Source organism: Lacerta agilis, chromosome 8 (assembly GCF_009819535.1).
Source record: "Lacerta agilis isolate rLacAgi1 chromosome 8, rLacAgi1.pri, whole genome shotgun sequence".
NCBI classification, from domain to species: Eukaryota; Metazoa; Chordata; class Lepidosauria; order Squamata; family Lacertidae; genus Lacerta; species Lacerta agilis.
In genome coordinates, this window is record NC_046319.1 from 27,197,341 (window position 1) to 27,212,058 (window position 14,718).

The following is a 14,718-nucleotide window of genomic DNA, read 5'->3' on the forward strand; positions in this document are numbered from 1 at the left end:
TGAATAAGCCATCAAAAGACTGCTTTAAAAGGATTTTGAAAGTCTCTAAAACAAGGCTTGGATCAGGCAGACTAACACTCTCCTACTTCTCTCCCATCCAAGTTAGGAAGACGCAGAAGAGCTTCCCACTTATGCCTGACTTATGGAAACTCACTGTGGTAACTTCTGAGAACCTGATCGGCACAGCCTTTGCCAAGCTGGTGCCCTGCAGATGTTTGGGACTAAAGCTCCCATCAGCCACAGTGAGCACAACCATGCATACTGGGCCATGCTTCCCCTGGCTAATGGAAAGAAAATGGCCACTATGTAATGGAGACGGGTATATTAAAGGGGCCCAGTGTGGGATGGGAAGCAAGAGAAGGCAAAGCCTTCATTCCTTCTTCCCCTTCCTTATTTTGCTGGAACTTGATACCCAGAATGCATTCCTCACCTGGCACTCTATGCAAACCCGTGGCCATCCTCATCGCTGTAAACATATGGGCAGATGTGCAACCCACCTGCCACTGGGAAGCTTGGTAAACCCTCCCTGTTTTGCTTCCTGCCTGGCACAAATGGGAGGATCTGTCCATTTTGGCGCCCTCCGTTCCTCCATTCCCCCCCCCCCCTATCTTAAATCTAGTTTTCCACATTCCTGCAGCGATTTGTGTGTGTCTCTGTGTTTTAAAATCCTCATGAATCACCTGGACAGCTATAATGCATGTCATGGCCGGTGAGCTGCATCTGGCTTGGTGGTCATACTTTTGGCAAGCCTGGCCTACTCATTGATAACTGCCGTATACATTTGGCAAGGGACAACGGAGGAGCTCGGTGGCAGAGCACATGCTTTGCATGCAGAAGGTCCCAAGTTCAATTCCTGGTTTCTAGATGAAAATGAGGGGGCAAACCTCAGTCTGAAACCCTGGAGAGCTGCTGCCAGCCAGAGTAGACAATACTAAGCTAAAACAAAATCGAAAATTCTTTCTAGTAGCACCTTAGAGACCAACTGAGTTTGTTCCTGGTATGAGCTTTCGTGTGCATGCACACTTCTTCAGATATCTGAAGAAGTGTGCATGCACACGAAAGCTCATACCAGGAACAAACTCAGTTGGTCTCTAAGGTGCTACTAGAAAGAATTTTCGATTTTGTTTTGACTATGGCAGACCAACACGGCTACCCACCTGTAACTAATACTAAGCTAGACGGACAAACTGTCCAGTATCAGGCGACCTCCTATTAATTTTATCCAAGACATTTCCACCCTGCTCTTTTTAGAGTGTCTGCATGACACAGAAGCAGCAACAGCTGCAAATAATTCCTGGCGCATCCTCATAGCTGCATTTTTAAAAAAAGAACTTACTTATCTTTGTTCCATCTTTCCGGGATGTCATTTGAAAGGGGAATTCACACCTCTCCCTCCAGGGTGACACAGATGTATGCGCACATCCACCGCAGATCTGTTCAGTTCGTGCAACATCCCATTGCTCGAGATGTGCAAATTCTGCATCTCTGCAGCATCACACGGAAAACCACCCTTTGACTATGGACCGATTTCTCCTTTCATCTTTCCCATGGTGAAGTCATCATGAGATTATTTTACCTCATCAATTTCACATACAGAGTTTGTCTTATGAATGCACCCCTCCCCAACATGATGACAACTGGTATTTACCACATCAGGGAGCCTGTTAGCTCCCAAGCTTTTCACCTGATGTGGTAAATACCAGCTGTCACTAAGTAGGGGTGCACTCACAGGAAATAGTTCTCCAAGTGGAACATGCTGATGTACAAGAATATCAGGGTGACTTTAACATGTCAAATATGGACATTGAAAGCAGGCATGTAGGGGGCTGCTAGGAATTCATGGAAACAATTCCTTCCTTGTTTTGTTTATTGTGTTTTCGATTTCCTTATTTTTCTTCACCAGAAACTTACATATATGACATCCTCCCCCATTTAAACATGCACCCAGTTCTGTTCCCAACTCAAGATATGACATAAACAACAGTTTAGCACTTTTTAGTTGTCTTAAGCAACTGTTCCTTAGCCAGGGGGAGCATGCTAGGACAAAATTTGAGTACTTCCATTGTGTATATAGCATATGTTCAGGTGAGATTCTATGTCAATGCTGAAGACCTTTGCTTTTTATACAGGAAACCCTCAAATCTGTAATTTCGAGAAGTGCCATCTTGTTCACGGTGTTCACTAACCTCAGAACTTTCCAATTTTTAACAAATCTCAAGGCTTCTTGCAGAAGAACTGAGCAGGCCTCGGAATAATTTTTTTTGAAGGGACAGCAATCTTTTTATATCACAGCCATAATTTTGAAGCATGAAGATTGCAACTATTGATAGTGCCGTTCCACCTTTATCTACCTTGATATGATACTTCACTAAATTGTAAAGATTTTTTTTATTAAAAAACTGTTTTTTTTATGTTGAGAGGTGCAGGTTGATCAAGCTTTGGGATTTTAAAGCTAATCTATTTATCATTATTTTCTTCACTTCTACAAGGCGGAAAAAAATACATTTGGAAATATTTCCAAAACGGCCTCTAGGTGGTGCTACTACTGCATTGCTTTGGTGTTTCGGCACAATGAAAACATTAATTTGCTATGAGATAATTTTTGACGTAAATGTAAAATGGTGCCCATTCGAACTCAGTAATGAAGCATAGTGCATTTCTACAGCTCCTAATTTGACTAGTTAAATGACTCCATTACGTGTCTAACAGACAGAAGCAAATAATTTCTGGTCAGTTGACGCTCACTTATCCGTATCATTTTACCCTGAAAATAAAGTCTCTAATCTACAGTTTCTTTGTCTTAGTTTTTAATATTATTAAAGCACACATACTTAAGTAATAAGAAATGCAAAGGGTACAGACTATCAATTAAGGTGGAGGGGAAAACAGATTTCAAATGCATATATGCTAGTAGCATTTGAAAAGCACAAAACACCACAGGCAATAAATTAAAGAAAAAGACAACAGGGTTGTTTTGCATATATTGTTGGAGATAAAGCTTTTTTAAAAAAACAACAACAACCAATTATATATTTATTTGTGGCTTCTGAAAGCGTGAGTGAAGCCATTCCTGGAGCTATATTTGATAAAGTTTGCAATCCAAGTTTGAAAACATTTTGACAGATCCTTTGTGGTACATATTGTTACAGCAAATAGGGCCGGCCATCTTAATAAATATCAGGTGATGAAAATTTTTGCCTCCAGGAACAAAAATGGTTAAATGCTGGATCTTTATGTTCCTTGTCTAAATGCTTCCCCCCTCCCTCCTTCTTCCTGCTGAAAACAAGTTTAGAATTAAAGCATATCACTTTACACATATTGCATGCATATTAGTGAGACACAGCTGTTTATGCCTCACTCTTAAGAGCCATATGATTAAGTTATGGGATATCAGATAATCCAAAGTCTCTCTCTATTGGTCACCGTCCGCAGACAAAGGCTTTTTAGTTTTAAGTCCATTTAATGACAGAATGTCCAATTCGACAAATGTGTGAGTAATTCCAATGGAACACCTGTGGCTCCCTCTGCTAGACTATGGAATAGAAGATATAAAATGTCATTACAGTAGCATGCAGTGCCTGACTTTTATCTTTTTTTTAAAAAAAAAAAAAAGGAAGGGGGGATATTCAGCCTGTTACTCCAGCTCAAACTCACACCATCATACTCAGGTTCCCAGGATTTCCAGAAAGATGAATGCCATCCTAGTTATCCAAAGTGTAGTCGACTTTTCTCCTTTTGTTATGTTTGCGCAATATGGGTGAGTTAAGGACAGAGCAGGGTGGATAGATAAGATAGACAGATAGATGACAAATAGTGTGTGTGTGTGTGTGTGTGTGTGTGTGTGTGTGTGTGTGTAGATACATATAAATATATTAACAGGTTGATTTCTTGAAAACATGTGAGTTCCAATGGCAGGTACATAATTCATAGGTGACTTGAGGAAGGTCCCCAGTAGGGCCTAGGGAGTCACTGTCAGTCAGAGTAGATAATACTAACCTAGATAGAAAAGTGGTCTGACTCAACTGAGTGTTGACTTTTTCAATTTACAAATTCCAATATATATATATATGAGGGGTGCTAAAAAGCTGTAACATGACTTGGGAATTCAAAATATATTTTAGTTAAATTAATATAATTTAGTTGTTGTTTTTTAAAGTAAAATGTCCGTAAAATTGCATAGAAATAATTAAATATGATTGCCAAGAACTTGAAGTTTGTTTGTTTGTTTGCATGTTTGTTTGTTTCTTGTTAATAATTACCCAACATTTTTGGAAGGTAAAATGTAAATTCTTTGGTTTTCCAAAAGCAGTTTATGTACTTCATCAAACATAGACTTACCAAGGTAAATGTTCAACCACAAAAAGAACAGCAGATTCAAATTCCTCACACCCAAAAACATACTTAAAAAACCCACTCACTGAAGAAATTTTGCAAAAATTGTTTCACCCCCTAAAATGACATGCCCCAAAGGTTGCCTTCCCATGTGCCTCTGTTGATTAATCTGTAATCCTTTTTTATTAAACTTATTTCATCCCTCTGAAATCAGTAAGACTCTCAAACACCTGAAATTCACATGATTCACCTTAACTGGGCGATGAACTAGGCAGTAAGTTCATATTCGAAATGCATTGCCAACTTCCTTATAGTCCTAACATTCACCCATTTGGGTATGTAGCCGGCAGCATCACCTCAAGGCTATGTTTTTATGCTTTGATTAATTCAGAGCAGGACTCTTGCAGCCATCAGGGCAAATCTCAAAATGACACCAGGTGGCAGGTGGACCAGAATTGGGAATCGCTCCAAATTTATCCAAACCAACCCACCATCTGGTCCCTCTTGTTTGAGTTTTGCAACATACAGGGTTAAGTGAACAGACATCCTGGAATTTGGGGTGATGTGAAGAGGTAGCAAAGTTCTGTCTGTCAATGTAATGCCCATGGCTGTAATGACTTGCTTGTCACACACAAGTTCATCGTTAAACGATAGAAATGCCTATGCAAATTAGGTGACAAGAGGAAACCTGCATCTTATAGCCCACTCGATCACGTTGATCTGCAGAACTGGCACTGTTACAGGTGCCACATAATTCTTGTTCTACCTTTGTATATATATATATATATATATATATATATATATATATATATATATATATTAGCGTGGCATTACCCACAATTTGGAACTCCCTGCCTATTGACATCGGGCGGGCACCTTCACTGTGTTCTTTTCAGCACCTGCTAAAAACAGTTTTGTTTGTGCAAGCCTACCCAGACATGTAGAATGTTGACATTTATTTTAATCTGTTTTCAGTTTATTGCTGATTTTATCCTTGAACGTTTCTAAGAGTTGTTTTTGCTGGCAGTTTTATTGTTTTATTCGCTTTGTAAGCCACTTTGAGGGATTTTCTTTGCAGTCAAGCAGTGTATAAATTTTATGAAATAAACAACAATTGAGCAGATCTTACCAATCCGTAGAATTCGTTTCAATGCAGTAGCATCAATTTCCCCCAAAAAATGTTTCTTTAAGAAAGGGCAACCTGAAGCATAGCTGCCAACAAGCACAGATATGTTCTTAGGATGCATTTCCTCCTATATGTACTCAAACCATCATAGCTTTTCATATTGCAGACAGAACTTTTGCCCCTCCTCCCCTCAAACTTAGGGCTCCTTCACATTTTCATTTGCCCTGCCATTCCCCCCCCCCAGGAAAACCTGGGGTTTCAGAGGTGCCAACGTGAATAGAATATTGAGAGGCAGGTAAACCCCACCCCACAAAATATCTTAAGGGATCTTAAAATATCGAAGGGATCTTAGCTCCTAGGAGTTGGTTCCTATATGCGGCTTAGTGCTGAATCAAAACAAGTGGCAATTGGGTTTTCTGAGGATTGTTGTTTGTTTTGATTGAGGACGAAAGAACAGGTTTTCCAGGGAAAGCAGTAGAAGAAAGGCAAAACCACTCTGACACATGCTTTCTAGGCACAGAACAGCGGAAGTGTAGATTACCCCCCCATAATTCTTGTCAATGCCAAATTTGACATTCAGTCACCAGTCACCTGTCCATGCAACATATCTGTGAACTGAAATATCGGTAAGTGAGCAGGTTGGGACAGGAATTAAGCCCCCAGCCTTCACAGATTCAGTTGATGGCCTGAGCATTGCTTACCCAAGTAAGCAGGTAACTTTCTGAGCTCATGGTGTGTGGACTCAGCTTCCTGGTCACACGGAGAGCTCTGATGAATGTGCAACTTACATAAATGCAGGCTCCATTCAGACCTTTGGCTGGCCATGCAGAAGTCAGAGTGGATCTAAGAGGTATGATTCCATTCCTTCCTGTCCATGCATTCAAGACCATATATAGTATGGGAACCCTGGAACAGGGTTGCATATCAATAAATCAGATTATCCACATCTGTAGCTGTACCAGGCTATATTTTATTTGTTTCTTGCATTTGTATCCCACTTTTTTTTTCTCTCCGAGCAGCTCAAGGTGGCATACAATGGTTCTTCCCTTCCTCATTTTATCCTCACAACAACCCTATGAGGTAGGCTAGGCTGAGAGGCAGTGACTGGCCCCTGAGTTCACTCAGTGAGCTTCATAGCTGAGTGGGACTTGAACCCTGCTCTGTTGGGTCCTAGTTCAACACTCTAACCACTACACCACACTGACTCTCTTATCTTGTAGTTTGGGCATGATCAATGGACCTTGACATTAAACAAAAAATATTGACCAATGAACACTGATACAACTTTTTAAATGAAGGCACAGGTGTGGCAAAGTAATTTCTCTGCTGGTTTCAGCAGATCTAGAAAAAGCTAATGCTATAAAGATCATCAGCTCCAAAGGCTTGCAGAGAACACAGAAGAAAATATGAATGCAAATAGGTAAAGAGAGAGAGGGGGGGGAAAAAACTCATTTGAGGGATGAAAACGAGAAGAGTTCCCACCAATGTTTTAAAAGTAGAAAGGTAGAAGTCGGCAAGCAACTTTAATACTAATGGATGGGGCAACCGATGTAACACTTATGCTTAATAACAGCTCTAGGGAAGATCAAGGAAATTAAACACCAGTAAGCTCAACTTCAGCAGTGGGGAAGATATTGGAAACACTAATCAGGGACAAAACAGGGAAAGTTATGATTTAATTAAAGATATTCAGCATGGATTCACAAAAGGGAGATCATACGTAACAAAAACTAATAGAATATTTTGGGGAGGGGGGAACCGCACAGGCAAAAAAAAGAAAGAATTGAAGATGGATGCTGTGAGCATGATTAACAGCCCCCTGTGTTTCGTTACCACCTGAAACGCTGAGCCACTATCCATATCACATTGTTGTCAGCGAAAAAGCTTGCATGGATTCTTACAGGATTTGGTTTTGCTCCTGAACTTCAGATATTCTGTCAAAGTCGTGGCCTGCCAAAGATGGTCCCAAGGAATAAGACACTGACAGCAAACGTCTTTCTTATGCGCATAATAAAAGTAAGAAATCATGGGACCAAGACTTGATGCATCTTAGTCCTAAACCACCCAGACCTGGCAACCTCAGGCATTCCTGGAGTGCAGATGTCACAGAGGCTGTAAGCTGTGCAAGACTGGCTGATGCTGATACTGTAACTGCAGACTGGGTTGAGCAGTGCTAATGCTTCCCAGGCAGAGACGCAAGCCAACGCGTCCAATCTCAGGCCAAAAATGTTTCCAATAATTTCTTCCAGCCCCAAGCAGCACTGGTAGCTGCTGCACTGTCAATGAACTGTAGAGTATCCCAGATCCCTTTCACTTAGCAGAACGGCCGATTATGCAAGGGATGCATCCATCTGGCTAATGGTAGGGCCGGTCCTGCTCCTAGCATTACTTTCCATGCTGGTTCCCTTTTGCAATCTGATAAAGGGGGCTGTCCTTTTATTATCTGATTTCAAGGAGAGAGGCATTAAAAGATGGTCTGTCCAATTTCATAATGAAACCACACTGGTTGCTACCAGTTCTGGAGAAGAAATCAAGCTGATGTTAAGAAGGAGCAGGCAGTTAAGCAATTCAGATGGAATTTCTTGATATCAGCATGAGAGAAAAGGTGTGTGGATCTGCCACCATCAGTAGAAATGACAAGACATTTAATGAGAAGAGAAGGAACTACTCAAAATAAAATACAGACTGCACACCAAGACTGAAACAATTTCTTAATCAATTTGCATCTGTATCTATGTAGTTCTCCATTAAATACTATACTACTACTACTACTACTACTACTACTATTTGTACCCAGCCCATCTGACTGGGTTGCCCCAGCCATTCTTATGTCATTAAGAGATAAGAGCCACTGTCCCCTGAATTAACTGGACACATGTGGTAGCTCCATCTTCCCACCAAACAAATGTTTGCTACAGCTCACAAGTTTCAGATAAGTATTAATCCTAAATCAGCAACAACAACACTATCTTTCCGGGGGGGGGGGGACTTTCAGATAGTGCTTAGGCCACTTCACTCCAAGAAGCCACCCTACTTGTGTTTCATGACTCAAATTGCATGGTCAATGACCATGACAGTCTACAACAGGGTAGACTGTGAGTTTAAGACTAAATGATTCTTCATAACTATTAAGAAATATAGGATATACTCAAGTGCTCTATCCATTTAGTCATCATAGGGAAAATGTGAAAGTGCTAAAAATGTTTGTCCATAAACCAATAGGTGGTATTTTTCAGCCACAGTCTGTATGGAGCCTAGACACCTGCACTGGAGAATTAAGGTGTATTTGTATGTGTGATATACCATCATTTTCTAAATGGGAAAAAAATGAAAACTGAACACCAATACTTTAATCAGATCTGCTGCTTTCTTTCTTTCTTGTTGACATTTTTGTAGATTGTGACAAACATTCATTCTAACATAATTGCCTACATTTTCTTCTTCTTCTTGAATTCCCTATAGCTACAGAGAAATGCTGGAATCCATTATTGAGCTACCCTGATGGCAGGCACTTGATTGACATTTATCTATTTGAAACATTTCCATGCCTTCTTTCCAGGGCTCAAGGTGGCGTACAACAATTGTGATTGCACATTAGAATGCAAATAAACATCAAAGACAAAAGGCACAACACCCATCTAGTAAAATAAAATAAAATAAAAGGGGGGGGGAGAAAAACCAATGAGGTAGTCAGCAAGAATAAAGGCCAAATGTTTTGTGATCCCTGCTAAAAGACAGCAAGAAGAGCAAAGGCACCCTTTGAGGTGGGGGATTAAAGAGTGGGAGACTTCCCCACAGTCTTGGAACAACTGGTTTAAAAGTCCTGCTTCTGGCCACAAACATTCCCACTTTATGTAGAAGATGGATTTGAGGCAGAGGGTAAGGAGCTGTTGACAGCAGACTCCAGTCCTCAACCCTCTATGGCAGAGCCCCGGAGACGGAGGTTAATTGGGAGAAGGGAGCTGAGGAGGGCGAACACTCCAGAGAATCTGTGCAATAATTTGCAGCCTGCTCATACCAGGCTGAAACATGCAAGCTGCAAATAATAATAATAATAATAATAATAATAATAATAATAATAATAATAATAATAATAATAATAATAGGAGTTCTCACCAACTTGGAGTTTCAAGCCCTCCCTCTGCCACCTGAAAGTTAGACCTGAAAACATCAGGTCAGTCCTGGAGGTCTGGCAACCCTAAACCCAGAAAACAGCAACAGCAGGTGCAGCAGCCATACAACTGGGAAGCTCCGCAGCTGACAAAGGCTTGCATCTGGAAGCCTTTATTATCCCAGAGGAGGAAATTGAAATCGAAGCGATAAGTATTCCAGACTCTGGGGTGGAGACTGTGAGTGTCAGAACTCCAAATCTCAGGGAAGGGGGAAGGAATAACAGAGAAAGGCCACATTCACATCATATACAGTACATTTGAAAAAAGGTATGATACCATAGCAGTGATGCCACAGCATCCATAACAGTGACCAGAGGAGGAATGACTGCTGGGAGGAGCACAGAGAGAAGAAACGCCATGGGGCATCTGTGGCAGAACAACTGGACGCCTTCAACTGCCCCATCTGCAACAAAACATCTCTCTGTCTCTGGTATCGGTCTCTACAGCTGCAGCAGGTGCTGTAACCTTCCAAGAGTTTGACTTCATCCCCAAATATGAACTCCTCCTTTATCTCCCAAGACAGATGGATACCAACAACAGTCATGGTGTCCCACAAAGAATTCTGTGAGCTGTAGTTTGCTAAGGGTGCTGAGAGTTGTTAAGAGACCCCCCCATTACCCTCACAGAGCTGCATGTCTCCCAGTAAGAGGGATTATTAAAGCACTCTGAAAATTGTGGCTCTGGGAGGGTAAGTGGGGCCTCCTAACAACACTCAAAACCCATAACAAACTACAGCTCCCAGAATTCTTTGGGGGAAGTCATGGCTATTCAAAGTGGTATCATAGAACTTTAAATGTATGGTGTGAATGTGACCTGAGTACACTTTGGGACTTTTTATTTTTTAAATGAGATAGCCAAGCAATATTATTTGAATTTAGGTTCCTGGTGATGAGAAGAGGCTGGGACGTCATGTAGGGGCAATAGCCCCACCAGGGCTTCTCTATAACCCTGACTCAGAGGGATCCCAGGCTTCTGGCCTCTCTTAAGCAGAAAGTAAATTGTAGCACTGAGTCTGATTTGGGGACCACAGATGCAACAGACATCCCCCACCCCCACTGAAATCAATGTCAAAACTACCAGTTCTGGATGTACCCATAATTGTGAAGTCACAGCAAAGATGCAGAAGCAGAGCAACATATCTTCCAACTAAGAAACATATTCTTTCAAGTAAGGGGGGGGGGGCTAGAGGTTGGGGGGAAAGCCCTCCCTGCAAATAGAAAGCTAGCACATCAAGATAAACTTTTCATGTGGTAGAGCATACAAACATGCCAAATTCCTAAATGTGGTCCAGGAAGAGCTGTAACATGTGACATTTCTAACCTTGTACTTCAACTCTCAGAGAGGAAAGCGCAGGATTGTTTTACCATTTACTCAATAATGATGCCTAGCCCCAGGATAACAGGTGCTTTTATATTTGCTTGCACAAATGGAGCTTCTCTGCTCACAGAGGATCCCCATTCGTCCCAACAGAGGAAATGAATTTATGTGCATGCTTTTTATCCATTGAATTTGGATTGGAACTCATGGCGAGAGAGCCATGTATGGGAGGCGAAGCACTGCATCCTCAGATAAAGAGCAGGATGCATTTTTTACTGCTTCTCCCCACCTGACTCTTGGCAGTTTTTCATTAGGAAATGTGTAAGGGTGATTACAGTTATGTAAATAATACTAAACTCGCAATAAAGCCTGAAAACCAAAACCACAAATACAAGCTGAATGAAAACAAAGTGTTAAAAAATACCTGTCTGGATTTTCTCTTGAAAATCAGTCATTGAGAATCATCTGTCAGTAAGACAAAATTAATTACTACATGTGAAATGGAGAAAATCAACATAAATTTAGATATTGCATAATATTACAAAAAAATAGGTAATCCTATTATCTATTAGTTATATATGTCTGCAATCTAAAATACCCTCGCCCCTACCCCCAAAAAAACTGACATTACATCATTAGATTTAACAAATATTTTTTAAACAGATACTGTGTGGGGAAAACTGCCTCCAAAAATATAGTAACTTGCAAAATTCAGACATCTTTTTGTTATTCATTTGTTGGTAATGGAGAATCCAACTTGATTTGAGTGTACCTTTAAATCTATGCCAACCTGGGCCAGTTTTAAGTCACACAACCATGTGTGCATCCCCGATAGCTTCACGTGCGTGATGAACAGGTCACCCGAATCATTCACCTTGTGTGCTTGTCATTGGCATGCCATCACTACTTAACCCATAATAAATTTTGTGGTATGATTCAAAAGCAGGTGCAAAGTGAAGGATTTGGATCACCCACTTGCATAGACCACTCTGAGAAGGAAACTGTGGCCAGCTGCGTACAGAGCGATTGTGAGAACTGTCTCTGATCCAGCCTGCACCCTCAATATAACATGGCACTCCCATCAGCCACATTACCCCAATCACTGTCAGGACAGGCCCAAAGCATTTTGTCATGCAGACATGACACAGAGGTGTGTCCCAGGTTCCCTTGATCGTGTCACACAAAGGATGCTGGGACTCTGAACCTATGTGGGAATGCATAGAGTTGCATGTCTGTAACTTCTCGGTTTCTGCTGTGCCCTTCTGAGGTTACCTGCCGTTTCACTGGCAACTATTTGAATGGCTTGGGTTGTCTGATTAGTCATGGTTGCTACCATGGGTTGCACAGACCTATCCTAGACTTCTTCAAGGTAGAGAGGGAGTGCAGTGTGGTCACCCATGCTGCTCTTTTCCTTAACCTAGGGAAGGCAACACTGCTGAAGTGGATGGATCTGGGTGTCTGCAAGGCCAGGTTATCATCGAAGGTCACCTTGATGGGCACTATGTCCCCAAACACAAAGCCATGCCACACACAGAGAGAGATGCAAGTCCAAGCACATGGAGTTAAAAAGGAAACCTGAACGGACCCCTCATCTGTTCAGAGACACTATATTGGCTTTATTAGGTATACAACACAGGCAATTACCATAATGTCCCCAAGCAAACTTTATTCAGTGTTTATGTAGAGCTAGGGTTTGCCTATATACAATTAAATCAAGTGTTGCAAATATATTAAACCTGCATTTTAATTTGACAAGTGAATTTAGAACTGGGACATGTTTTAAAAGGGTTTCTGGAATTCTAGAATGTTGTGTGTGCTAATGGTTCTGTGTTTATACCCGGGGGGAGGGGAAACTTTGACACACATCCTATATTGTATTGTGCTCATGGCACAGAAGCTGTGTGTGTGTGTGTGTGTGTGTGTGTGTGTGTGAGAGAGAGAGAGAGAGAGAGAGAGAGAGAGAGAAGAATGAGATGGGTGCCTAGCTGGTGCATGTGAAACAGCAATATAGGAAAGCAGCCATCTTCAAATATCTTAAGGGCTGTCACATGGAAGATGGAACAAGCTTGTCTTCTCCTGCTCCAGAAGTTAAGACCTAAACCAATGGATTCAAATGACAAGAAGGGAGATTGTGATTAAATACTGTATTAGGAAGAATTTTCTGACAGTAAGACTTGTTTGACAGGGGAACGGGCTCCATCAGAAAGTGGTGGACTCTCCTTCATTGGAGGTTTTTCAAGAGATGTTGGATGGCCTTCTGTCAAGGATTCTTGAGCTGTGATTCCTGCATTGTAGGGGGTTGGACAAGATGACCCTTAGGGTCCCAACTCTACAATTCTGCATATGATTCTATGAAAATAACAGACTCTTCTCAACAAGGATTACCTGGCTTGCAGTAGTGCTTCTTCATCTGCTATGCTGCCTCTCACTGAAAGTGCTGTGGTTGTGCTCCCACCAAGACTAGTTCACTATGTTTTGCCTAAAGGTGCATGTTGACTTGTCACCAGCTCCCCAAAATATTGGTGTTAGCTGCACCAGCACGAGGCCAACATGGCAGTAAGTGGACAAAGCAAATGTCTCTGTCCTCATGGTAAAAGCATCTCATCAAATCTCCAAAAGGATACCGTATGGTTTAAAGATATGCAGAAACATACTCCTCCTGCCTGCCTTAGATGGGTTCAAGCTGGGGCTGCACCACAGCCAAATCAGAGAGGGGCAAGGCATGTGTGAGAGGCAGGGGGCAAGCACATGTTGCATCCCACTGTTAACTGGCGGGTGGAACCAAAGCAGGCTATGTAAGCCATCTCTGCCTCTAGCTAGCCTCTTTTTGTTGCTGCCTCAGCACCCATCCTCCCACCTAGGGCTGCAGCATAGGATTAGCTGGTTGCTTAAGGGCTGAAAAGAATATCTGCACCAATTTCCCCCCTCCCTTTTATAACTTTCTACCACAATTTATATTTCTCATTAATTGATGGAGAGTGTTGGGGAAAATGCTGAAGAGATTTGCAGCACAACACTACTTTGATCTGATCCAGCTGGGCTCTTACGTTCATATATTAATCCTGCCATGTACCCAGAATTACCCCTATTTATACTTTCAAGGGATGGAAACACATATACCAACTGCATGCGTCAAAGCTGCTAAGAATCTGTCAGAGGTGGGTGTGAATTGCCTCCCAGACTCTTCAAATCCAGAGGAAAGCTGTGCAGTGCACTAGATCAAGAATGGATATAGGCCAGGCCAGACTCAGCTCCCTTTCAGCCACCAAGCTATGAGCCAGGTACTCTCTTGTAACCTACCCCACTTTCACTGGATTGTTCTGCAATAAATCCATCTATGACGTCCTGAGCTTCTCGGAGGAAGTGGATGGGTGTATTCATGTGAAGCACAATACGGTATGGTTGCATCTCACATGCATTCACTGCATGAAGCTTTGACACATGCGGTTGATATATGCATTTGGATTTCAATCATACGTGGTTGAAATTGTGCAAGTTAAATCCAAGTGAGGCAGAGAGCTTAAAAAACTCTTTATGCACCAAGTCCTCTGGGATTACCCAGCATGGAAAGAGCTTTAAAGCTCTTTGCCTTGCTGTGGGTGGAGACAATGCCATCTGAGTTCCCATGAGATCTCGCAGGAGCATCCACAGCCTTCCAGAGCTGATGTACTGAGCAGGCCTTGTACCCAAATCCTCAAGCAAGGTGGAGAGCTTAAAAGCTCTTTTCATGCCATGTCCGCTCGGGGTCACCGGTTGGGAAAAATAGCTTTA

The 14,718-nt window shown here is 41.9% G+C and overlaps 1 protein-coding gene across 4 annotated transcripts in view; it reads right to left on the bottom strand.

The window, feature by feature from the left end:
- ZNF536 (zinc finger protein 536) overlaps positions 1-14,718 on the bottom strand; it is a 446,856-nt gene that overhangs the window by 68,490 nt on the left and 363,648 nt on the right. Inside the window, exon 6 of one of the 4 annotated variants that reach the window (XM_033156686.1) lies at positions 11,372-11,412. The exons of the other annotated variants lie outside the window; for them this stretch is intronic. Within the exon in view, the coding sequence (XP_033012577.1) occupies positions 11,399-11,412 (14 nt within the window). The 3' untranslated portion in view covers positions 11,372-11,398. The remainder of the gene's footprint in view (positions 1-11,371; positions 11,413-14,718) is intronic. 4 annotated transcript variants of the gene reach the window in all.